The sequence below is a fragment of the Vombatus ursinus genome, unplaced genomic scaffold (assembly GCF_900497805.2).
Source record: "Vombatus ursinus unplaced genomic scaffold, bare-nosed wombat genome assembly UNPS02014797.1, whole genome shotgun sequence".
In the NCBI taxonomy this organism is placed as follows: Eukaryota; Metazoa; Chordata; class Mammalia; order Diprotodontia; family Vombatidae; genus Vombatus; species Vombatus ursinus.
In genome coordinates, this window is record NW_020954575.1 from 4,296,574 (window position 1) to 4,323,282 (window position 26,709).

General features: G+C 39.4%; 1 protein-coding gene across 2 annotated transcripts in view; it reads right to left on the reverse strand.

Moving 5' to 3' along the window:
* Positions 1-1,894: 1,894 nt before the first annotated feature.
* DHX40 (DEAH-box helicase 40) overlaps positions 1,895-26,709 on the reverse strand; it is a 48,666-nt gene continuing 23,851 nt past the window's right edge. For both annotated transcript variants that reach the window (XM_027870647.1, XM_027870646.1), the window contains 11 exons: positions 25,588-25,687; positions 23,672-23,758; positions 23,313-23,495; positions 16,840-16,920; positions 15,718-15,875; positions 9,096-9,210; positions 8,299-8,407; positions 5,506-5,600; positions 3,471-3,540; positions 2,941-3,169; positions 1,895-2,393 (listed from right to left, as the gene is read on the reverse strand). In XM_027870647.1, the coding sequence (XP_027726448.1) occupies positions 2,254-2,393; positions 2,941-3,169; positions 3,471-3,540; positions 5,506-5,600; positions 8,299-8,407; positions 9,096-9,210; positions 15,718-15,875; positions 16,840-16,920; positions 23,313-23,495; positions 23,672-23,758; positions 25,588-25,687 (1,367 nt within the window). In that variant the 3' untranslated portion in view covers positions 1,895-2,253. The remainder of the gene's footprint in view (positions 2,394-2,940; positions 3,170-3,470; positions 3,541-5,505; positions 5,601-8,298; positions 8,408-9,095; positions 9,211-15,717; positions 15,876-16,839; positions 16,921-23,312; positions 23,496-23,671; positions 23,759-25,587; positions 25,688-26,709) is intronic.

The window sequence follows — 26,709 nt, forward strand, 5'->3', positions numbered from 1 at the left end:
AGTCCTGGTCAGAGCACAAAAATGAAGACTGAGACAGACTGAGAAAGAGCTCATCTAAGACCTCATATCTTACTTGGAAAGAGAAGAGTTGGGGAGGTTACCTGTCATTGACACTAATAAATTGTGAGTACTAGGAGTTGACTATTTATTGGAGGTATGTTTGGGCTACAGTGTTTGCTCCTAATAGTGAGGTTTCATGCTGTCTGGACAAATGGAGGCTTTGGGTGAAGGGGGCTAGTTAAAGTTAAAGACTGTACCAACATGGCACTAGTAGGTTTGGGTGGGGCTGGAACATCAGGGGGGGCTCATCAATATGACTGTAGTCATCATACAGGGATGTGACTCCTGTGGAGAAGGGGCCAGCCCACTGAAGCACTAAGGTACCCTGAGGGAAACAGGAGGCAGCATGGGCCAGGCAAGTCAAAACACCACCACTACCTCACCCACCACCTCTCCTCAAACCCTAATGCAGCCATCACTGTGGGGAGCAATCTCTGTAAAGAAGGAGCCCACCTTCCTTGCAACCATAAATACTGCTTACTAACAAACTGCCACTGACAGGCAGGCAAGCCCAAGAGCCCCAAGAGTGACAGTATCCTGATGCCCCCAGCCCTGCTTCCAGCTCAGCCATTATCCCAAGAAACAACCCTTCTGTGGAGTCCTCACCTCAGCTACTGGAGACAGGCAAAGGAAAGATCTTACCACCACAGTACTTACAACTGTCAAATGGTTCAACATCAGAGACAGTTAGGATTTTATCAATGGAAATGACTCTGAAGAAACACTGCCATCTGCTTTACTGCTGTATTCTAAAGACCAAGGGACCTTTCCCTCTGACTTGCAACTGAAACCTCCTATGAGTGGTATCTCTACCATTAGAATGTGAGCTCCTTGAAAGCAGAAGCTGTCTGCTTTTCTACTTGCATCCTTGGTACTTGGCACATAATAAATGCTTAATTAACGTGTTTTCATTCATTCATTCATTTTATTCACTTATAGGCATGGAATTTCCCAGATCAAAAATGTTTCCTAAGATCTCAGTTGTGACTCACAATGCATGAGAATTACATAAGCTTTTTCAAAAAGCTTCCAAGGAAGAGAGTGGCTTCTGGAACTAATCTCCTTTATGCCTCCTTCAACAATAAAATACTCTGAGAGCAAGCAAAGACCCAGTGTAGGGCGTGCTGCGTGAATCTATCACCATTTATCCTGCTTTAGAAAGCTTAAGGATTTCTTCAGTAAAGGTTTAAAAAGTTCCTAACCTAAAAATCAGAGCATTCAGCTCAGCTGCTAAGGACAAATAAATAATGCTATAACTTTCCAGAAAATGTCAGTTATGTACAAAAAATACAAATGTCTTAATCTTTGCAGAAAAAAAACTTTAAATACATCTTATACTATCTTTTGAGTTTTAAGCTGGCACTAAACTAAATACATAGGTATAGAAGAAAAGTCCTTACACATATGATCTTTTTCTAGTGAGTGGCTATAGGTACTTTTCCCAACATAAAAAAGTACTTTCTGTAATCCCAGCAAAAATAACTTAAAAAAGAGTCCTGCCATACATGGTTTTCTTATTCTCTCATTGACCATCTAAGTCTTTTTTCAATAAATATTAATAATGCTTTAAATAATGACAACACACCAGATATAACAAACAATTCTAATAGTGGCTTTGAGAAGAGTTAGGGATACAGCTCGAATCTGTATCTTCCCTGGAACAGAACTCCCAGGTGAAAAAAAAACTCCCTCTATCAATGCAGGTTCTTACCTACTTTTGCAACTAAGTCTTAAAGAATTGCCTAGAGCATTGGGAGGTTAAGTTATTTGTCCCAGGTTACACAGCCAGTAAATGTCAGAGGCAGACTTTAAGAAAATAATCTTTAATGTTTCATTACAAATGAGTTACAATCTAATAAAATATCAATTTATGTGTTATTTAAAAATATCGAGGAACAGAGTTCAATGCCAATTTAAGATCAGCAGAATGGAAAGTAACAGGGAACAACATGACCTCTAGTCTCAAGTTGTACTCATTCAAACATCAAAGCTATTGATCAGAGCAACCTACTCATTTTCCCTGTGAAAATTCCATTTGAATGCATTGGTGTAGGCTGTTTTAGCTCCTGGGCTAATAAATTCAATAGCAGCTTCTCTGGGTATTTGCCAGTTCTGTCTGAAGTAAACAGTAAAGCAGCAGTGCATTTTCTGACTGCTTCTGGTCTTTTCTGAATTTTCATTCAAGGTTGTTGCTTAGTCATTTTCCTTCAAAGTGCCAGTGATGTTCTGGGATCGTTGATGCTTCCTCTCCAGGAATCGAGCACGTGCATCCAAAATGGATTTATCATCATTTCTTCTCTGCATTTTCTTTAGAGATTCCTTCATTGCTCTATCTGGAAACAACATGAAAAAATGAATACATTAAAGTGATATTCTTGGACTTGAGACTGAAGGCTTTAAAGGAGAAAAGTACAATGAATTTTCTTAGTAAAATGTAAAGAAATAGAAAAGCAACATTTCTCACTCAAGAGAAACAGTGTGGTCTAAGATTGGGTAACAAAAAACAAGGGGCCCAGGAGCTTCAGGATTTGACTTTAAGTTTAATGTGTGTTTATTAACAGTATGCAGGGCCAGGTACTAGGACAAAATACTTGGTAACTGGTTCTTCTATGTATTCTTTAATATTATGAGACAGAATGACTCAATTCTTTAGAGTCTCACCTGAAGTCACCCAATAATCCAGGTTCTATTTCATCTTCTCTGTCTAGAACAGAGTATGGCACTGCAATAAAAATGCATGCTTGCTTGGATGGAGAAAGTAAGTAAGAGACAAGACAAGCCAATTGCATCCCTTTGTTCCCTAGGGAAAAATTCTAAAGCCAAAGTTCTATCACAATATTTTTATATCATAAAAGCTACCAGACTTTCTGTTTTACTCACCCTTCTGTTGCTTTAGATCTTCCTTGTTTTTCCACCTCTTTAGTTCTTCCTCTGTCACTTCATGTCGGGCCATACTGCTCAATTCATACACATCAAACTGATATAACTTGGGTAGCAAGTCTTTAACCCATTCATAGCGAATTGGGCACACAGTTTTCACGTACATTTTGGAAGTAACTAAAACATCATGGAAAATGATCCACTCGAGTTTGGGTTCCTGATTACAGAGCTAAACAAAATTATTTATTGAGGGAGACTGTTTAACAACATAGAAAACTGGATAACATGAGACCACCCTATGTTAGCAATTAAATACATATTTAAGACACATAGTTCTTCTGAATCCATTCTATGAAGAGTTTACATTAAGTCTTTTTCTTCATAGACACATACTATACAGGCCTTTATAGCACTAAGGAATAAGTAATTTAGATGTCAAATTTGTTTCTTAAAGCAAACAGTAAAAGAGACAGAAACACATTAGCAAAATAATTATTCTGATTATTGTAGACATTTAAGATATAATTTACCGCCGAAGAAGGATGAATGTGTATTGGGGTTCCATGCCCATCCATTGTGCAAAATGTTCTTCCTACAGACCTATAAGCACAATAAAAATTGTTTTACTGATACACTTTATATCATGATTATAAGACATCAATGTAACACAACAAAACAAGCATATTGAGTCCTGCAATTAGCAACATTTTCTAAGTTTAGATAAAAGAGGTTAAAAATAACTTTTCTTTTTTATTGTAATGGTTCACTTTGCTTCAAATGAATATCAGGAATGCGCAATCCAATCAATAAACAATGCTTCTCCTTTTAAAAGGTACATTTGATCTTTGCTATCCAGAAGTCTGATACCAATGAAAACATGATTTCCTTAATTTAAAATTCCTATGCAAAAATTCTCACTTGTTGGTTAACATGACATCTCTTCTCAATTGTTATCCCTAGCCTAGCTTTTAAAGCTCTCCACAATCAGACAAATGTTCTAAAGAAGGTGGATTGCACAAAGTATACAAAGTAGTGACTTTGACCTCTGTACTTGGCAAAATTCTTGAGCACATGGTTCATAAGGGAAGCAGTGATTACTAGGTGTCAATTACCAGATTAACCTCATTTCCTTTTTTTGACAGATTATTAGACTGGTGAATCAGATCAATGCTGCAGATACAAGACTTCTGATAAACTTTCACAAAAGTCTTGTAGACAAGATGAAAAAATGTGGATAGAATGATAGATTGAAAATGGTAGAATGACTGGAAGTAAACTATATTGATTAATGGATCAATGTCAATCTGAATGGAGATATCTAGGGGTATGCCATTGGGCTTTATCTGTAATCCTGTTCTGTTCAACATTCACATTAATGACTTGAAGACAAGTAGGAAGAGATGCTTACCAAATATACAGATAACATGAAGCTTGGGGAATGATAAACACATCAGCTGAAAGTATTGAGGATCTCAAAAGGCTGAACCTAACAGAATGTCATTTAATGAGACTGTAAGATTCTGCACCCAAGTTTAAAAAAATAAACTGTACAAGTAAGAAATAGGAGAGACAGGGCTTTATAACAGTTCATATGAAAAAGACTGAGAGGTTTTGAGTTGAGCAGGCTCAATGAGTCAACAGTGTGATGTGGCTGCCAAAAAAGCTAACATGATCACATGCTGCATTAAAATGTGGTGTCCAGAACAGGTGACAGCCCTTTGTGATGAGCAGATCATATCCAACTCTGGGTGTTGCATTTTAGAAGGGATGCAGACTGCCTGAAGGATGCCCAGAAGCGGGCAAACTGAATGGTCAGAGGCCCAAAGAGCATATTATATAAGAATGATCAATCAAAAGTACTGGGTATTTTTAATCTAGGAAAGACTTAAGAGAAGGGAAAAAGGGGAAGATGTGAGAGAGGTTTTCAGATGGAAGATAAGAAATGCAAACAATAACTATAATACAGAAAGGCACAGGCAAAGTGCTGTGGATTCAGACAAGAGTAAGATTACTTTAAGTGGGGGAGGGGGGATCAGGGAAGACTTCATTGAATAGGTGGTATTTGAGCTGGGGCTTGAAGAAAACATAACATTTCAACTGATCAAAACGGGGATGAGGTAGAGAATGGAACTTAGGCAGAAGGATAGTCTGAGAACATGTGAGTGAGGAGGCAAGAAAACCTTGTAGCTGTTCAATGACTGATTCTGGCAAGGCCGTGTACTTACTGTAACAACCCTTCTGTCTCAATTTTCTTACTGTAAAATGAATACAGCAATACCAATGCATCTCACCAGGCAGGGTCTTGTGAGAAGTAAGCGTAAAAATGACTATGAAGCATATTCTAATTATAATGGGAATATTTACATAGCCGGAAGTAGTGATACACAGATAGAAAAGCAAAAGATGGACCAATTAACCTACACTTTTCTGATACAATCTCAACAGCAATGAAAATTATAAAGGGTATCACCATTACTTTGGAAATTGTATCAAATGCTGAACCTTCTTCATTATTGCTCTCAATGGTGTAGCTTCCTTTTAACCACTGCTAAGCTTGCTGCTCACCTTCGTGCTACATTGGTGAAATATCCAGTGCACAAACATCTTCGTAAGATTTCTTGTCTAGGACCATCAAAACTTTCTTTTGGGAAATCAGGTTTCTGTATAAAGAATATCAGTAAGGAGATTATTCTTTTATAACAACTAGAAGTAATCTTTCACCTTGAAAACTTTTAAAAAAGTCATTTCTTTATTCCACCTTTTCCCATTGTTTTAGCATCTGGCTGGGTCTTCCTTGCCTATTTTCTCCTGCATCATCCCCATCAACCTCTATAATGATGACTCTTCTAACTCGTTGTCCTCATAGTTTCTTGAACATGTTAAAGCTTATGACCTCACATTCATTTTCCTTCATCTGTATACTAAAGTGATCACATCTTGGACCTCTCACCATCATGCAAAACCTTTTCCCTTCCTAAATCTCCTCTCTGACTACTCTCATCACTCCTTTTCTACCCCTCTCCTCCTTTCTATACATGTTATCCAATATCATCATAATCTCCAGTCCTTCCATCCCTGTTTAGGCCTCAGTTTCTTCTACATTCGTTCTTGACCTTATGGTCAACTACTTCAATACTGCTCTCTACTCTTGAATCATTCGCTCCTTCAACCTGCTTCCATTTCTATCCTTTAACCCTCAATTTTGGGTAACTCCTGTCGTCTTCATGCCCGAGTGCTGCTAAAAGAAATCACAAAAATGTAAACTCTCTAGTCCCAAATGGGACCTCCATGTGACATGGCACCATCTTTGTATTCAGTTCTCACTGACCCACGTCTTCCACAACAGTTGTTTCCTGCCTTGTCCTCCGACCTCAAAGCTCCAACTCGTCTTCATCATGCTCAACAAACAATCTTTATTTCTCTTTGGCTTCAGTGTGAATTTCCTCTGTTTCCTAGTTTTGCTCCTGTAAGATTTCAGTGTCCTCACTTATCCTCTCACCCCTTCTCAAGTCTCAGAAAAAGAGGCAGCCTTCATCCTTGGTAAATCTAACTCCTCTAACCATAACATAAATGACAAGCAAACCTCTCTCTAGGTACAACCTTCTCCCCAGAGTTCCAGTCTGATATTTGCGACTGTCCGATGGATCTCTTTACCTCCTGGACATCACACTGACACCTCATACTCACTCTGCCGACAACAGAATTTATTCTCTTCCTCTTGAAATCTTCCTCATCAATGACTTCTCTCTTCCTATTCATGACATCATCGCCTTCCCAGTAACGTGGACTTTCAACCTTGGAGTCATCTTGGAGTCAACTGCTAAGTCCTGTTGATTTTACCTTCACCGTACCTCTGGTATCTGGACCATTCTCTCTCTCCTTTGATACTACCTTCATGGTCTCTTTCTTTTTTTTCTTAGACTACTTTACTTACTTACTTATTTATTTTGCTTTTTGGTGAGGAAATTGGGGTTAAGTGACTTACTTGCTCAAGGTCACACAGCTAGTAAGTATCAAGTGTCTGAGGCCACATTTGAACTCAGGTCCTCCTGACTCCAAGGAGCTCTATCCACTGCACTACTTAGCTGCTCTTTATTTATTTATTTTACTTTTTGGTGTCTTAGACTACTTTAACAGTTTCTTACCCAGTCCTACTATGTCTAGTCTATTTCCCATTAAAATCTATCCTCCATACGACTGCTTGAGTAATTTTCTTCCTTTCTTTTTTTTGTTTTTTTTTGTAAGGCAGTTGGGGTCAAATGACTTGCCCAGGGTCACACAGCTAGTAAGTATTAAGTGTCTGAGGCTGGATTTGAACTCAGGTCCTCCTAACTCCAAGGTCAGAGCTCTATTCACTGTGCCACCTAGCTGCCCATGAGTAATTTTCCATATTCTGATCATATCACTTCTTTATTCAAATAGTAATACCGATTGCTAGCATTTCTGTAGTTTTATGGTTCGCAAAGCCCTTTATATCCATCATCTCACTGATCCTCACAACAACACCGTGAGGTAAATGCTATTTTTACATATGCTGAAGCTGAGGCTGGGATAGGTGAAGTGATTTGCCCAGGGCCACCTAGCTAAGTACATGTTCAAGGCAAGATCTGAACTCAGGTTTTCCTGTTTCCAAGCACTCTATCCACTATGCCATCTCACTACCAAACCTGCAGTGACTCCCCACTGCCTATTTAATCAAGTGTATATTTTGGCATCAATGGCTCACCATAATCTGGCTCCCATTGTCTTATACTACTCCCCTTCGTGTTTTTCCTATCTTAGCCAAACTGGACTACTTGCTATCTCCCATGCCTGCCCCAGTCTCTCCCATTGCTATGACTTCACTCAGGCAATTCTCCATGACTGGAATGCCTCCCACCATTCCATTTCTGGCTGCTGAAGTCCCTCTCTTTGTTTAAGAACCAACTTGCATGTCTTCCCTGAATCTTCCCATCTAATCTCACGTCTCATGTGAAATTCATTGCTTCTTCCTCAAAATTCTCATCATATTTTGCCTCAATCTCTCCTTTGCACTTATCTCATTCTCCTTTACATCACTATTAGCTGGGGACTTATGTCCACTCCCATTTGCCATTAGATTATAATCTTACTGAGAGCCAAGCTGATTTCATATCTAGCTTTATATCACCAGCACTGAGCATGGTGGGATGCAGTAGGTACTGAATACATACTTGGCAAATTTATCTCCCACGAATCTTCTGAAGGAGTTAACAAACGGCAAATAATCTTGCTACACAGTAGCACTGAGAGGTGGAATAATCGAAAGGAATTGTAAATCCCTGCTATTCCAACAGCATAAAATACATAAAGCCTGAAGGAAAGCACTGCAGTGGTCACCTGCTTCAGTTTCCTGATTATCTCTCGAAGCTGACCTTCGACACAGAATGCTGACTGTAAGCACCTCCAATGGATCCAATGTTTCTGACACCATGCAGGTGGAGATGGGCTGTGAACGATAATATTGGTATGATGAAAGGTTACCTCTAAGTGAAGCTTCAGTACTTCAAGGATCTGAGTTTTCATCTGTGTGGTTACCACCTTCCCTGAGGCACATGACAACCTTCTATGATTTAAAAAATGGTCTTTGAAAGTTGCTCTGCCTGAAAAGGCCACTACCCTGTGGCTAACCTGCCTCTCCAAATTTAGCTGAGGTGCTGGCTCTTAGATTATAAACTCCCTGTTCATTCCCAGGCTTGCTAGAACCTCCCACGGCTTATGCACTAGCATCAGGTCAGTGCCATGACAAGGAGTCAGTTGAGGGCTCTAGTAAAAGGTTATTTGTGTGACACATGTAGAGATGGAAACCAGTCATCTGTAAGATCGGCCTATATGAAAGCGGGCAGATGAGACCTGCTTATGGAGAAAAAACTTGTTTCAGAGCTATGTCCAAGAAAAACACCTTCACTGAGTTAAAACAAAGCAAAACAAAACATCAACAATTTATAAATGGGGCAGTTTCAGACTATGGATGGGATATTTCATATACACAGCACATTCAAATATCTTGTTATCTCAGACAACCCAATACCTCACTATGGAGAATGTTAAAAATCCACAAATACAAAAAACATGTGTAAAAGCAAATCCTAGAAAAAATATTTTGCCACGGTAATTTTATGTTTTCTTTTACATACCTTGATTTGCACTGTTCAAAGATTATTGCTAGAGTTGCAAAGTCATTGAATCCGCCAGCTTGGGATGACAGCTCCTGATGCCTCAGCTCTGCCTCTTTCCGTTTCTCTGCGTCACCTAGAGAAAGGCTAAGTGGGGTGAGAGCTGAGCTTGCAGGGCCTCCACTTATTCATTCTGCATAGTTAAACTGATTGAAAACCTATGATCAGAACTTAAAATGAGGTAAAGAAACAAATCTTATTCTTTTGGAAAGGCTTTTGATTTCATTCTACTTCTAAATCAGTGAAACTGTTCCAGCTCATCCTGAACTACTGAGACAGCTCATAGGTTGTTTCACCCCTGCGCCATTACTCCATTACTGTTTCACCCTCTTAGGCAGGGCAAGGCAAAGAAAAGAGATCTGCTGCGTTAATAACTGCTATGCCTAGCTTCAGGGATGAGGGGATGAAAGGGGAAGTCAGGATCTGGAACAAAAGCAGATACAGACAAAATTTCAAAGTGGGCCGTTTGCCTTTAGCCCCTTTGGCCACAAATACCCCCAGTCTTCTCTAGCCTCCTCTCCCCCATTCCACCCAGAAGCTGAGAGCCCCACGTTATGCTCTGACAATATAAAGTCTACTACTGCAGCAGCCCTCCTAGATTTGTATTCTCCTAAAAGCCTCATTGATGCTTCCTCCCTTCATCACAAAACTCACATTCTCTCATGCATGCATCTCAACCGAGTGGAAGGAGGAAAGCCATCTGAATAAACTAATCCACACTATGGTTTGAATCTTCCCATTTTGGGCTTTGGGAAGGCCTTGGCTGCTGATACCTGGCAGTGATTCAGGGAAGCAGCTCTAGAAGAAGGAAACAACACCAGCTGGTGCTTTTTAAAAAAAAAAAAAAAGCCTGAGCCTCATCTAGAATCAGCATAAGTACAGCACCTTAAAAATTACCTGGTCTCTACAATCCTCAATTTAAAACCCAGCACTCAGGCTGCATCTTTTTTGGTTGTGTTTCCTCCTTCAAGAGTATCCACAATATATTTTAACTACATATAAATGTTTCAAAAAGACAGGGGAGAAAATAATTTGCTTTGTTTTAGAGACAACCTCGCTAGGGTATGAATGACTGATAGCCATCCTTCCAACCCTCCCAGGGGGTTCTGCTTATTAATCCAAATAAATCAGATAGAATTTCAGGAAGCCAGGGGGATATTTTAGTGGAAGGGGACCTGGCCATCTCTGTGAGGGGGGAGGGTGGGTACTGCCAAGCAGGAGTGGGAAGAGATCCAAGCATTAGGCATAATGCAGTATCTTGCAGCACTTCACCTTGCCCTTATAATATTCTTTTATATTCTTGATGAATAACAGGTGAGTTGTCCCTTTTTCACCACTTATCACACTATTGTACCTGCAATTTTCTTCAGTTAAAAAAAATGCCCCCTCTCCCCAGTCTTTTTATTTGCAGTCCTTGCCAGTGAAAATAAATAGATGCCAGTGAATCGGAGCAGCTGCAGTGGCAACAAGACAGGGATATAACTGCTGAATTCTTCAGTCATCAGTCAATTCTATCACAATCGATAGTGGAAAAGGCTTTGCAGAGAATGTTTCAGCAATGCGAGCATTCAGCAGAGACAAAGGAACAGGCCATCCAGGTTGCACTGTCACATATGTGAAAACTGTCCTTTGTTTTCCAAAGCTCTCACAAAGGAACACACAGTGGCTAGCTTTAGGTGGGAGATATAAGAATTAACTCGACATTATTTTGGTTATAAATGTCCTTGACCGAGTCACGTTTTCCGGCTAAAACGAATGCATCCTTTCCTAACAGCCTCTGCACCTTTCTTTGCTTCTTCAAGTTAATATCTGCATTAGTCCTTACTGAATCAGCAGCTGACTACTGCAAGGCAGAGAATGGGGGCAGGGCACCAAGCTTTAAAGGGGTCATTTTATTTCTCAGGCTGGACCACAATTTTCCAATTTGAGGATAGTCAGTCTAGGCATACCACCTCATTTTGACTATGAGGAAAATGTAAATACACATAGCTAGTCTTCAATCACCAAGGCCCAACCCAGACAGGGTTTTACAGATTAAAGAGAGCCCATAAATAGTACTAAAAAAAACCAAAAACCTATATCAATTGATAATATATTCCGGAACACTGAGGGGATAAGATCTCATGGAAGGAAGGAAGGAGGAAGGAAGAGAGGGAGGGAAGGAGAGAGGAGAAGGAGAAAGAAAGGGGAAAGGAAAGAAAAGAAACAAAGAGAAGAGAAAAAGAAAGAAAAAATGGACTGCATTATACAGCAGCTTTATTTAGTTCCTGAAGACCAGACTCAAGATTACAAAGACCTGGGTCAGAATTGAAGAGAAAGGTGTCAATCTTCTAACACCCCCTACAGAAAGGAAAGGCCATTCACACCACTTACAGTCATAGCTTGATATTTAGCTCTACCGGAATAGCAAGGATCTCTGAGCACTGCTAGGTCAGAATCTTGGATGACCAAGGTCACTCTGCCCCGGGTTATCTCTCTTGCCTATTAGCATAATTGACATCCAAGACAAATCTCCTTCATGAATTAGAAATCCTCCAGCTCAGCCTTTTCCTCTATATTTGCAAAAACAAAAACAAAAAAAACAGTAGCTCTCAGCTACTGTGGTAAAAATATCAAATAAGAACTTCCAGGATCTAAGAACTATGTCAATGATTTCTAGGCCACAAAAACACAAACAGTAGCAAACAGGAATGAGAAAGAGACATTTTGTTGCTTTTAAAACAACATTTTGTTTTATCACTTTATTAATCCCCATAAGCTTAGATAATCTAACAGAAGGTAAAAATGGATAATGTTCAGTAGAGAGCCAAAGAAAGTTATCAGTGTGGACCTAAATTAAATGCCTTACTACAACTTCAAAGAATAAATAAGCAGTCACTGATTTCATCTACTACAAAGTCATAAATATGGGGATTTTATTTGCTTTTGATCTCTTAGAAACTTTCTTTCTTAAGTATCTGTAACTCAAGCGTTTAAAATGCCAGTTGACGCTATTATATTCCACCACATACAGAGCTCTGTATCAGAAAAGGGAGGTGGGGAAGCAAGGGAAGGGGAGAGGAAACTAAAGGACGCTTTTCCAAGCCTTGTGGTTTATCTGTAAAGATTCCTGACTTCACGGGGGTGGGGAATCACTCCACCCATGCAGATAGAATCTCTCCATGCAATAGCAGATTCTTCACAAATTGCCTTAGCAAGGAAAAATTCCTGACCTGGTGGCCCAAATTGTGGTGATGGGTCTCTCTAAACCTGGCTGTGGGAGGCACAAGTTATCTATTAGAGGAGCTGGGGCAGAGGGGAAGTGCCACTGCTAACAAAAGCTCATGGAGGGCGACAAAAACCTCTTAACAGGTGAACATAAAATTAACATGTCAGCAAAAGCCACATCAAGAACTGGCATCAAAAAGGAAATCTGGGAGAAGGGACCCTGAAGGCAGAGCATCTACAGGTTCCTCAAAGTGATCATTTATTATCTAAAGAGTTGAAGGGCTTAAATCTCTTGCCTGCTGATTCAGAAAAATGGAGTTAATACATCACTGATACACCACAATAAGGCAAAGGTCTTCTATACTAACTTCCTTTACCAGGACAAGCAAATAAAAATCTTTCGGCCAGAAACATTCCACAGATCCTGTGGCCAAAGGATAACAAGAGCTTGCAGCCTTTCACCTCGGTGATCTGCCCAAGATGGTGCTGTCTGTATACTCGGTGGGCATTTAAATGCTCAGTGGACTGTGAAACTAAAGCACTGTTTTAGGATTATTCGAGACCCATGCAAAATGCAGGCAGTACACATGTTGAGCTCAGTACTCTCTCGTGGCCAGAGCAGATAAGAGTTCACGTGGGGAATTTTAATCTCAGAATTAGACCTGTGGACTCCCTCCCTCCACCCAAATTCTTCCCTTCTCATTCTATAACCTGTGTTTTCTCTTCCCGCTGATGCTAGGTAAGAGGCTTTGTTTATTTCTTCCTCCAAGACTGAGAGATAAATAAAACTTCTCCCTCTCTTCTCAGAGCATTACAAAACACTATTGGTTCTTGTTATCAGTGGACAGTTCAGGAGAAATAGCTGCCTAATCTCTATTTTAAAAAAACAACAACCACCATGTAGCAGGTGTTACATAGGAGAATGTGTGTTTTGAAATATTTACCTGAGATGAGATATTGGAGTTTCTGAGTCTGAGTAACTAGAGACTTGGGAGGGAATGATGGTAAAGCACGCTTCCCGTGTACCAAAAAAAAGGGCTGGTGGGCAATGGGTGCAGAACAAAGCATGGCCTCACTTTCAGACAGGGCCAATGTCCTGGTTTGTTCTGCTTGGTTGTACTTATCACAGGATCGCAGGAGTATAAATGTGGCCTGACAAGAAGCCTCACATGCCATCTAGTACAACTGATGAGGAAACCGAGGCCCACAGAGGAGGATAAATGATTTGTCTGAGGTCACATGACCCAGCAGGTTATAAGAGAAGGTGCTACTGTGTGTGTGCTGGGGGAGAGTCAGGGGGACGTGACAATGATACTAAAAAAAAGAGAAGGCGCAACAACAACGACAAAGTGAAAAGAACAAGTTAGCAGGCAGACGCAGGAAGTCGTCGTCAGACAGATTTTCAAGCACTGAAAGGTGTACCCTAGCAATAATTCAGCATTTCATGTTATGTCGGTAGCCCTGGAGGAATATTCCAATACTCCACTGGATTTCTTTGATGCGGGATTTCCTTCTGGTGATTCACACAGTAGCCTTCGACTTGCCAGGCCGTTCTGTTGGATGGTTGTCCGTGTTCTGCTCTAGGTTGACCACAGGGGCTCACTCACTTACCCAATGTTCTGGGTACCTTCCTTTTGCTCTCTTGACATCACAAAGATACTGATGGAACATGTGGGCTCTTTCCACTGGTTATCTCGTGACCTTACCATGTGATGAGCACATATTCATGTTTTTAAAAATAGGGGCTAACGATTTAGACAGAAGTGTGGGGGACCTTCAAATCACTGGATACAACAAGCTACTCTCCTTCAACATGATTCTGGACACAGTTTATTATCTTATTTTATTCTGGGCCCAGTTTATCGTCAATCTGCAGTGTCTAAGATGTATGGGTTGAGGGACCAGTTCTATGGGTTGGCTATCTAACTCCACACCATAGTCTGGATAATGGGCATTCTTTATCCACTTGTTGAAAAGAAAAACAGCACTGCACTGTGCAGAAGCTTTATTTAGTTTTTGAGGACCAGACTCAAGATTAGAAAGACCTAGAGATCAGAACCTCAGAGAAAAAGTGCCAATTCTCTAGCCCTACCTCTGTAACATATCTGGTAATGTCACTCCTCTGCTCAAAAATCCTCAGTGACTCCCTAGTGCCTACCACGAAAATTCAAACCCATCAGCCTGGCCCTCAAGGTGACCAGGTGCAAATCTACATTTCTAATCTTATCTTATGCTACTCCCTTCTGCATACTTCACATTTTAGCCAAACTGGACTACTCACTGGTCATCAAAAGCACTTTGTCATTTAGTGCATATGGTTCCTCATGAACGAAATGTGTGGTTCCCTCCTTCCCCCTTCATATTAAATGTAATGCCTATAGACTGGCAAAAGTTCATAGAGGAAAGTTAGATCTTTCACTCCCCTGAATACCATCACACTTTAAGAGCCAAGTGCTATTTGGATTAGTTCTTCCAAAACGTATGCATTGAGTGCCTGTGATTTGTTAGCATGAGAAGGGATGGTGGACTCTTCACATTAAGACAGCCACCCATCTATGACTCAGTAGCCAATTAATTCCTAGGAACATGGAGTTGAAGGATATGCCTAGTATCTCATAATTAGTAAGTGTCAGAAGTGGGGTGTGACTGACTCCAAATTATTCACTATGCAACATTTCCTGACTTTTATACAATAAAAGTTTACAAATGTACTCAGCACAATAAACATGCAAAATATAGTCACCTCAAAAATACTAAAATTGTTGGTGGGGGGAGGGTAGAAAAAAGAAAAAATTTAAATTATAATTTTGTTGTATATTTGAAAGGAATAGCGAGTTATGCTTAGTAGATTTACAGTTTCATGTACATCTTTTTTATCGTACTATTTTATGGAAATGCTTGGGTTTTTTTTTTATTAAATTATTTTGATTTATCAATAATCATTTCCATAAGCTTTTTTTTTTTTTAAAGCACCTGGGGTTAAGTGACTTGCCTAGGGTCACACAGCTAGCAATGTCAAGTGTTTGGCCTGAGGCCGCATTTGAACTCAGGTCCTCCTGACTTCAGGGCCGATGGTCTATCCACTGCGCCACCTAGCTGCCCCTCCATAAGCTTTTGAGTTTTAAATTTTTTCTCCCCCTCCCTCTCTGCTTCCCTCCCCAAGACACAGCAATCTGATATAGGCTACACATATAAATTCCTATTAATGAAATACTTGTTTTATTCCATAAATATATATTAATGCAAAAAAAACACTAAATGAAAAAAATTGTTAAAGACGTTCCTAGAACTACTCCCTTTCATTCTACTCTAACAATAGAGATTAAGCACACTCCTCTCCAAAATTAAAACAGGAATGGAGTACTTAGCTTCTTACCAGGTCTAATGAAGATGTTTTCTACAGATAGCATGGCTGCTATTGGAAGCAGAAGATCTTCACAATCCAAAGAAGCGGCCTTTAGGACGGCACTGGTCAAATTTGGAGAGAGGGGAAACTCTGCCATTGATAAACCCAGTTTTGTCACACGGCCACTCCTTAGTAGGAGGAAAAAGTACTTAAGTTATTCTGTTTTAGGATAAGTCAGGACAAACAAGAGAAAAGTCATTCTTTTCCTATACATAGATGCGCAGCTGAAGATAACTACCAAATTACCCAGGGAGAGAAACCTTCACCTACCATATCTTTATTTAGGCAGACCAGCACAAAGCTAGATATCCATATGTGAGCAGAAAGTACTTTTTTAATTTAATTCAGATTTTATTTTACCTTTAGGTCTGCATTCTTTCCTTCCTATCTCTCCCTCCCCATCTTCCCATTCAGAAAGCAAGAAAAACAAAACCATTACTGACAGTCAAGCAAAACAAATGCCCATGTTGGCCAGGTCCTATCTCACGCCTCCCTCCAAAAAAAAGAGCCAACCTTGGCACTTCTCTGTCAGGAGAGGGGCAGCGGGTTTCATCTTGAGTCTTCTAGAAGGTGGTTGGTAATTATGTTTCAGAGTTCCTAAGTCTAGAAAGTACTTCTGGTAAGAAAACTATACTCTAGCTTCGCCTTTCTAACATATCCCAGTCTCTTTAAGCGAAAGAGAAAGAGGTAAAGCAAAGCTTTGGTTCTACTAGGAAGGAAGGTGCTTCTAAGTTGCCTCTGTGCCTTCTTGTGTCCCAACTTTGATGTTTTTGCCTTTTTTTGATTCTCCAGCATTTAGCACATAGTAAACTCTTAATAAATGCTTGTTGGTTACTTGAGGGCCATTGGTTTGTAATTTAAATTTTCAAGAATGTTCTAGATTGTTAATCAACAGGACCAATACTGTGAAAGTGTGGCAAGAGTGGAGGTGGTGGGTGTGAGAGTTGAGAGCCGGAGGGGCTGAAAGCCACAGTGTAGAGGCAGGAAGGGTTAGGGACAGTGAAGCCAAAGGGTTGGGATAAGAACAAATTAAGCGACTGACTTGCTGAACCTAGTTAAAACCATGATAAAGAAATAAAATTTGTTTCTTACCTATCAATAGCATCACATTGATAGAGATGTTTAAGAGCCTCTAAAATAAGTTTCTCATCAGGCCGCTCCAAATAGGGAAACCTAGGTATGTAAAGGAGATATAAAAAAAGGTGACATTGCTTGCAGTGCCTTAACCCAACATCACCCAGTTTCACAAGTCAATTTCTTTTGAGAATTTAGGTTTAAGAGAAATAATATCTTCAATAAAATCTGATTCCTGACTCTCTCACTTTCCTGCAGCCCTTTCTCCACCTACCCAAATCTTACCCACACTTCAAAGCCCAGCTTAAGCTCTACCTCTTTCAGAAAACTTTTAGAGACTTACTGAACCCCACATTTTCCCCCTTTTCTGAACTCCTTCTGCTTTTGTAGTTACAGACTTTTAAAAGTGAAAAGAACTTTAAAAGCCATTAGTTCAACTTCCTATCTAATGCAAGAATTTGCTTGATAACATTCTTTACAAATGATCAGCCAATCTCTCTTTTAATACTTCTGGTAACAGTAGGCCTAAGAGACATAAGAATTGCAGTGTCTCAGACTGCTGGCCCTGCTTTGGGGCCCAGCCCCTCTGCATCATTGATCTGGGTTAGCAACTCCTGAGAATGGTCAATCAATCAGTAAACATTTATTAAGTTCCGAGTATGTTTCAGGAACTGTGTTAAGCTCTGATGATACAAAAAGAAGCAAAAGACAGTCCCTGCCCTCAAGGAACTTACAACTTAATGGAGAAGAAAATGTGCAAACAAATACATACAAAGCAAACTATATATGGGATAAATGGGAAATAACTAACAGAGGGAAGGCACTTGAATTAAGAGGGGTTGTAGAAGATGGGATTTTACTGGGACTTAAGTAAACTGGGACTTAAAGGAAGCTCAGGGACAGCAGACAGAGAGAGGGAAAATGCCCACAGCTGAGGGATGGAGTATCTTGTTTGTGGAACAGTCAGGAGGCCAGTGTCACTGGATTGAAGATTACATGGTGGAGAGTAAGATCTAAGAAGACTGCTAAGGTAGGATGGACTAGGTTATGAAGGGCTCTCAATGACAAACAGAACATTTTGTATTTGATCCTGGAGCTGACAGGAAGCCATTGGAGTTTACTGAATAGTAAAGTGACATGGTTAGACCTGTGCTTAAGGAAAATCATTTTGATGGCTGAATGGAGGATACATTGAAGGGGAGAGACAGCTGAGGGAGGCAACTACTACTTCTGCTATTGCAATATTCCAGGCCCGAGTTTGGCAGCCATCCCCACTAATGCTAAATAAGCTTCCACCTATGGAGTGGGCAAAGCATTCTGAGGAGGAGACAGGAGACAGCAGGTGCAAGGCAAGTCAAACCATGGCCACTAACTCAATCACCACTTCCCTTCAGGCCCTGATGGAGATTAGCCCCTGGCTTGGAACCCATGAGCCCTGGAAATAGTAGTACTCCTCAGACTCCTGGTCTGGTTCCAGCCCAAGGCCCACAGCCCACAGCCATCACTGAGGAAAACAAACTCTGAAGAGAAGGCCAACCTGCTTCACCACTACTAACACGCAAAACTGACCAACTGCTGCCAACAGGCAGATACACCCAAGAACCTCAGGAGGGGCAGCACCCCTTCAGCCCAACTCCTGCAGCCATCACCTCAGGAAGAAACTGCTGTGGAGATGAGACCTGGCAATTGCTTTCACAGGTGCTGCAACCCTACCTCCTCAGCAACTGAGGCTATAAAATACTGGGTATAGAAAATTCTCAATCACTGGAGTCCTTAGCACTGTCTAATGTTTCAACATCAGACATGAATATAATGTTATCAGTAGAAATGGCATCAAAGAAGATATATTACCATCTGCTTTGCTATTGCGCCCTGACACCCGTGTAACCTTTCCATCTGAAGTGTAGCTGAGATCTCTTGCATATGTTATCTCCTCCATTAGAATGCTCCTTGAGAGCAAGGACTACCTCCGCTTTTCTATTTGTATCTCTTGTGCTCAGCACACACAATGTTTTGCTTACATTAAGCCTTTAATAAATGTTTTTTATATTCATTCTTTCATTCAAGACAGAGAGCTTACTACCAGGAAAGGCAAAGTGTTCCATCAGTTTGCCACTCCAGCTGCTAAAATTTTATCCTTCACCATTAGTTCAAGTTTTTCTGGCCTTAGAACAAGACAGTACACATTTTCTCCTTCTACAGAGCATCCCTTCAAACACTGAAAGACAGCTTTTACATCTCCCCTTTGTATTCTCTGGTTCACAACAAACATTTCTAATTCTTCCAACTACTCTTGACGTGACACACCCCTTTATCAGGTGGGCTATATTTCTAGCCATCAAATCTTAACTATATTTTTTATAAGCCATCTGAATTTTGCTCCAGGTCAAGGGCACCTATTTGATATGTTCTCTTTCCTTCTTAAGACAGACTCCACAAGGGCATGGTCACTTTTTTCCACCAGGGTTCTTGTTATTTCTATATTGCCAACTAGTTCTTCCTTGTTGGTGAGAATTACATTCAGAAGAGCAGTTTGCCTTGCTGCTCCCTTGATCTACTGAGGGATCAAATTTTCGGTAAAGTTAAAAAATGCTTCCAGTGTTCAGCACAAGCAGTATTAGATTCCCAGGAGACTGGACATCCTCTGTCACTACTGCAGCCTGCTTCTCTACTATTCTTTCTGTTCCACACAATGAGCACTATAACACTCTGTTTCAAACATTTGTCTTTTCTCACGAACAAGAATGTAAGCTTCATAAAAACTGTGCCATAATTTTTTTTGGTCTCCTGTGTCACCCAGCCCATAAGTAAATGCTCAATAACATCATGTTAACATGACTTCCTGGCTGAGTTCCAGTTCTGTCATTTATTAATTATGTGACTTTGGACAAGTCATTTCAACTCTCTGAGCTTCAGGTTCCTCCTCTATCAAATGAAGGGGTTGTACTAAATGGACTTTTTTTCAGTCAGCAAAAATCTGCCTTTTCTCTCTCCTACCTCTTTTCCCCAATGAAAAAGAAAGAAGAACAAAACCCTTCTTACAAATATGAATGGTCAAACAAAATAAATTTCCACATTGGCCATATCCAAAAAACTCTTGGTACCAGTATTTGCACTTCAAAGTTTCTACTTAGCTCTGCTCTTTTTATAAGGAAGGCTTAGAAGGCTCTATTTCATTAAAGATCCATTTTTCCTTTCTAGGATTATACTTAGTTTTTCTGAATAAGTTATTCTTGGTTGTAAGCCTATATCTTTTGCCCTCTGGAATAGTATATTCCAAGTTCTCCACTCCTTTAATCATCTCACTCTGCATGCTGAATCCTTTACTTTTTTTCAGGAGGTGGATGGCATGTTTCAACATGAGGCATCTAAAATCATGGTTAGTCACTGGACTGATCAAAGTTCCCAAGTCTTTCAAAGTTGTTTTCACAATATTATTGTCATAATAAATTGTTCTCCTGGCTCTGTTCACTTCACTCTGCATCAGTTCATACTAGTCTTCTCAGGTTTCTCTTCATTATTTCTTAGAGCACAACAGTACTCCATAACATTTATATACCATAACTTTTTTCACCCTTCCCTAATTAGACCTCCTCTCCCCACAAGTTTCTGAAGCTTTGCTACTACAAAAAGAGCTGCTATAAATATTTTTGTATTTCCTTAGAATTTATTTTGCTCAGGACTACTCCCTTCCATAATTTACTTTCCATCTTATTCCTCCCTTTTCCTTCTCTCCTTTCCTTTCTGTTCCCCTGTTTAACATCCAACTCTGCATGTGTATTCTTCCTTCCTGTGATCCATTTAGTTAACATCTTTCCTCCTTGTTGTACAGACTTCTACTTATGCACTCTCATTATGAGAGATAATTTTCTCTAACATTCTGCTCTTTCTCCACCTAGTTTATCTCCCTTTCCATTCTCCTTTTATGATCATCAAGGCGTAACAGAACTCTCTCATGTCCTATATCTATTTAATCTTCCTTTATGTTCCCTGATCATGATAGAGTTCAGGGGAGACATATGTTTCATTTTCCTATATTACCATGTAAATAGTTTATCCTTGTTTAGTCCCTTATAATTGCTTGATCATGTTTGCTTTTTTATGTCTTTTAAAAAATTTTTTTTTTTTTATTTTTTAGTGAGGCAATTGGGGTTAAGTGACTTGCCCAGAGTCACACAGCTAGGAAGTATAATATGTCTAAGGTCGGATTTGAACTCAGGTCCTCCTGACTCCAGGGCTGGTGCTCTATCCACTGCGCCACCTAGCTGCCCCTTGCTTTTTTATATCTCTTGATGCCAGTATTTGCACTTCAAAGTTTCTACCTAGCTCTGGTTTCTTCATAAGGAATGCTTAGAAGTCCTCTGTTTCATTAAAGATTCATTTTTCCTTTCTAAGGTAATACTTAGTTTTTCTGGGTAAGTTATTCTTGGCTGTAAGCCTATATCTTTTGCCCTCTGGAATACTGTATTCCAAGTTCTCCACTCCTTTAAAGTGGTGGCTGTTAAATCATGTGTGATCCTGACTATGGCTCCCCAGTGCTTGAATTCCCTCTATTTCTAGATTTTGACTATAATGTTCCAGGGAGTTTTCATTTTGGGGTTTCTGTTGGGAAGTAGATTCAGTAGATTTTTTTTTTTCTATTTCTTCTTTGCCCTCTGGTTCTAATAGATCTAGGCAGTTTTCTTTTATGATTTCTTGAAATATGATGCCTAGGCTCCTTTTTTCGGTCATGGTTTTCAGGTAGTCTAATGATTCTTAAATTGTCTCTTCTTGTTCTGTTTTCCAAGTCAGTGGTTGCTATGAGATACCTTCTATTTTCTTCTATATTTTTAGTCATTTGACTTTCTTTAATATTTGTTTCACAGAGTCATTATCTTCTATTTGGTTCATTTTAATTTTCAGGAGTTCATAGCTTGGGTAAGGTTTTGTACCTCTTGTGCCAACCTGTTAATTCCCTTAACAATTCTTTCTTCCATAATACTCATTTCCTTTCCAATTTTTTTCCTTTAGTGCTCTTATTTCATTTATAAAAGAATTTTTAACTTTTTAAAAAAAATTCTTGCTTCATCTCTTCCAGGAATTTTAATTTAATTTGGGCCCAAGATATATTTTTCTTTGTTGCTCTGCTTGTAGATGTTTTGGAGTCATTCTTTTTCTCTGGATTTGTGTCTTGAGGTACTTGATACCATAATAGCTTTTTATGGTGAGATTCTTTTTTGTTTGCTCATTCTTATAGCCTTCTTCCTGACCACAGACTTTATGTCAGGGCCAGCCTCTGCATACTTATGTTAGGGGATGTTTTGGTTGGTTGCTGCTTATTTGGGATATTGAATATTTTGAATTACTATTGAATATATTAATGAATTATTCCAGGATCTTAGTTCAGACTGGAGACCTGCAAGTTTCAGTGCTCCCAAAGTAGTCTGAACCAAGGCAGTCTGTTGCTGGTCTAAAACTTGGTCTAAACTCTGCAAATCTGTGACCTGGGTTTGGGCCTGAGCAACAGGCCTGTGGGTTTGTACTATCTGGAGTTTCAGTAGACTGCTCCTGGACTCAGCCACGAGCAGTCAACTGAAAAGCTTTGCTGGTTCAGAGTGACAGAATTGTAGGTTTCCCGTTGGTCTGAAATTCCTGACCTGATTATTCCTCTGTAGGCTTCAGGCTGGGCTGGTGGCCATTCTTGGGGGTCTGGGCTACACAGCTGCTCCTTGCTTCTGAACTTGCTCCTTGCTCAGTCCACAACTTAGGGCCCACTACTGCTCTTCATCCTGGAACACCACCCCTAGGCACACGTCCCCACCTTAATTTACCCCAGATCTGGATACTGGTCTGGAATCCACCTGGGACTGGGTACAGAGCAACAGAACTGCCAGCTGGCCGTTCTCTCTGCACCCTACACAATTCGAGGTTTCTTTACACTGCATTTGAGACCACTTCTTGTCCTGGTACACAGTTTGTCCCTGAGCTGGAAGGTTCTGTTCCTGGCCAGATCCCATCCCGCTTCTCTGCAGACTTCTCTGTCTCTTCATGTTGATAGGAGCTGGGAAAATGATTGACTGTAATTTTTTCTTTGATTCCCAGATCAGTACTTGGTCTCCTACTGTTCCACCTCTGGACTAAATGATTTCAAAGGTCCTTTCCAAATCCAATATTCCAAGAATCTGTGATTTAGGAACTTCTACTGTAAATGCCACTACAACCAAGCTGCAGACACCTAGTGCTCAAAACAAACATGGGCACCAGATGCATCCTTGTAAGTAAAAGTTCAAATTCTGGCAAGCGATCAGTCTCAACATTTTCTAAAGTCATCTGGGAATTAGGAATTGATTACTTTTTATTTTGTTAAACCAGAACTTTAGAAAGAACAGAAAACTTTGGAAAGAACGGAGAACAATGACTCAACCTGGGTAAATGTAAAAGGACAACATTTCTCAAGGGACTCAAAAGTATAATTCATCGTGACCCTATCTTTGTCTGAGTTGTCTTCATACCTTATGACATCATGAATGGCAAGGCACTTCAGGGTCAAAATCACTGATGTTAAACTAGTTCTTTTAATCTCAGGGATCATGTAGTCAGGCATACACTGGTCCCAGAAATCCTGATTGTAGATTCGAAAACAAGTCCCAGAGGAAGTTCTGCCAGCCCGACCAGTTCGTTGCATTGCCTCGCTCCTTTCAAAATGAAGCAAAATTTTAAAAAACAAAAATTTAAAAAAATTTTTTCAAAAAACTCTTTTTGTAGGTTTCCCAACAATATCACCTCCCACCATTTTCTGCCTTCCCCTCCCAACTCCAAGAACCATTCCTACCAAATGTTTTTTGAATGAAAGCAGTACAGGGAAACTTACTTTGAAATTGGAACCACCTCAAGCATATCCAACCCTAACCTGGGGTTATGATTTAACTGCTTCACAAAGCCACCATCTACCACATATCTGAAGAAAACAGAAGTAAGTTAATTCTCTGAGGAATGAGAGGAAATAAAAAGTTTCCAAACAGTTTAGGTTCTCCTTTTCTCTTTGGTTACTTAGAAAAATTTGGCTTCTTGTATCACTTAATGATTAGACCATGGCTTTAGTTTAGTCATTCTTATCCTTTCTTATGCTCACTAAGAGGTGTGAATTTCTCCACTATATACTTTATTGTCACTGCCCACTATTTACTTTCTCTCATTTTAAAACTTGGCTCTGAGCTATTCTTGTGGGCTCTGAATCTAACTCTCACTCAGTCCCTAGTTCACATTGCTTCTATAAAACAGAACATCAAATGGTGGAGATAACAAAATCGATTAAGAGATACAAGTTAAGATAGCAGTAAAAGAAAGTAAGGATCTATTTTTTTCACCTCTATAACATGACTCTCACCCTCCCTGGGAAAGAAAAAAGATTTGGGAGAAAGGAGGTGATCATCAATTTCTTGACTCCCTCCCCCCGCCCCTTTTGCGGAAGTTAATTTTAAAAGGAAAGGTAAGGGGAAGAAAAGACAAAAGTGAGAGATAAGAAACAAATATAAGGGCCTTTCAGGTATTAGTGATCATTTCTTTCTGCTGGAACATAAACAATAACTATTTTTTTGAGTCTACTTTTCCAAAGGCAAAAAAATTTGGACAAAAATCTGGACAAAAGGTAGTATCACCGGGAAATACCCTCAAGTGGTCTAACTCAGCTTTCTGAGGCTACTGGTTTGGGCCTTAAATTCTCAAGAATTTCATGTTTTTCTAGAAGGTTAGCCAAAAACAATTTGTTGGCAATAAAAATATTTAAGCACAAATTTTAAAAATCCCAGTAACATAGCAATTAGGGTCCAGTACTTTATAATTCAATTCAATACAACAAACATTTATTATGCAACATGCAAAGCAAATTATATACTTTGTAAAGAATACACCAAGTAAAGAACACTATGCACCATGATGCACCACACAAGCATGCAAGGCATATTATATAAGATGTAAGGTATATTATGCACTAAGCAAGGAATGCTATGCACCATGCAAGAAAAGCTATGTATCATGCAGTGCATACTATGTACCATGCAAGGAATGCTATGCACCACGAAAAATATATTATGCACCATGCATGATATATTATGCACCACGCACAGAATGCTATGCATCATGCCTACTATGTGCCAGTGACATCACAAAAACGGTGACTGAAAATAGGATGGATCTACTTCCAGATGAACACTTAGGACAAACATTACCTTGGTGACTATATAGCTACTGGGGAGTAAAGGACAACAAACATTTGTTGCATTAAAAGGATTATAGATTCTGAAAAAGATATGTCTGATGATGGGAGCACAGAATTAAAGGCTTGGCTTTGGATTCCTTATTTAGCAAAACACAAGCACTATCATGGACAGTCTAAAACTGGGAAAAGGAAGATGTGTGCTTCCAATTGGTTAAAGAAGGTAAATTGATAGTTTCTGATCTCTCACCATTTCCTGTTTATAAAAGTAAGTTAAAAGGGGTTAATAACCAACAATGTAAATTACAAGACTGAAAATCTACTGAAGATGGCTAAAGCTCAAGCTATTTTGCATGAGCATACATTTTTGTAAAGAGTTTTGTTTTTCTTGCTTCCTCAGTGGTTGGGGAAAGGGGAAGGAGAAGAAAAAAAAAATTGGAACTAAAAATAAAATTGAATTAGGGGAAAAAAGAGGAAAAAAAATCTACATAAGAAAGGAGGAACAGAGAGGCAAAATAACTCAGTTAAACTAATAGGTTCTTGAAACCTAAGAAAGTGGTCAAGAACTATACCTGATTCCATCTATTGTTAAAGATGTGGCAGAAATATTTGTAGATACTACACATTTTCTAATGCCGGGTGGTGGTGGCAAAAATATTCTTCTTTGTTGTTCTAAAATCAGGGTGAAAATAAAATTTGTATTAACAATGAATCAATAAACATTTATTAAGCACCTACGAAAAATCAGGCACAAAGCTACAGGTGTTGGAGATACAAAGAATAAAACAATCCTTACTCTCAAGAAGTTTACATTCTAATATGTGTGTGTGTGTGTATATATACACACACAAATATGGTATGTAGTCTAACATTCATACATATATATGTGAATATATGCATTCAAATAAGTTCAAGCTCTATACACAGATATTCTGTACTGGGCAATAATTACACAGGTATAACTGTCTTAAGTTTATTAATGAATTTGAATTCAAAGCATAATAAAAGAAAAACAACATTTCTCCAAGATACACTTTATTGTTGAATTCTGGAGTGAAGAACTATTATAATGCTCTATAACGTAAGTTGAAATTCAAAAAGTTCTAGAAAGCAAATTTATAGAAAGCTATGAACTGCAGAGAGCCTTTAAAACAAATTTAAAGATAACTTAAAAAAATTTCTCTGTAAGAGTTAATTTTTTTTAAAGCCAAAGGAATAAAAATAGATTTTTAAACTTCTTTTTCTATTAGCCATATCATTTTAGAGTTGGAGGGGCCATGAGGAATCATAGAATCATAGATGTATAACTGTCAGGCCACCTTAGAGAAAATTTAGTCCAACCTGGTCATTTTATAGATGAGGAAGCTGAGGTCCATTGGGGTTTTAAAATTAATTGCCCAGGGTCATATAGGTAGTGTGACCACTAATCCAGTCTCCATCCCAATACAGAAATTCTTGACAAATGATAAGCCAGTCAACCTCTGCTTAAATATTTTCAATAAGAGAGAACTCCCTGCCACAAATGGCAGACCATTCTATCATTATGCATGCTGTTAGTTAGGTAGCAATTAAGACTCTTTTCTCCACATTGCAGTGAAAATTTTGGGGAGGAACAAATTCCCCTAATCTGTAGAATCCTAATACCATAACTTGTGCTATTTACCTTACATGGTAACTATGAAGCAAAGCAACCT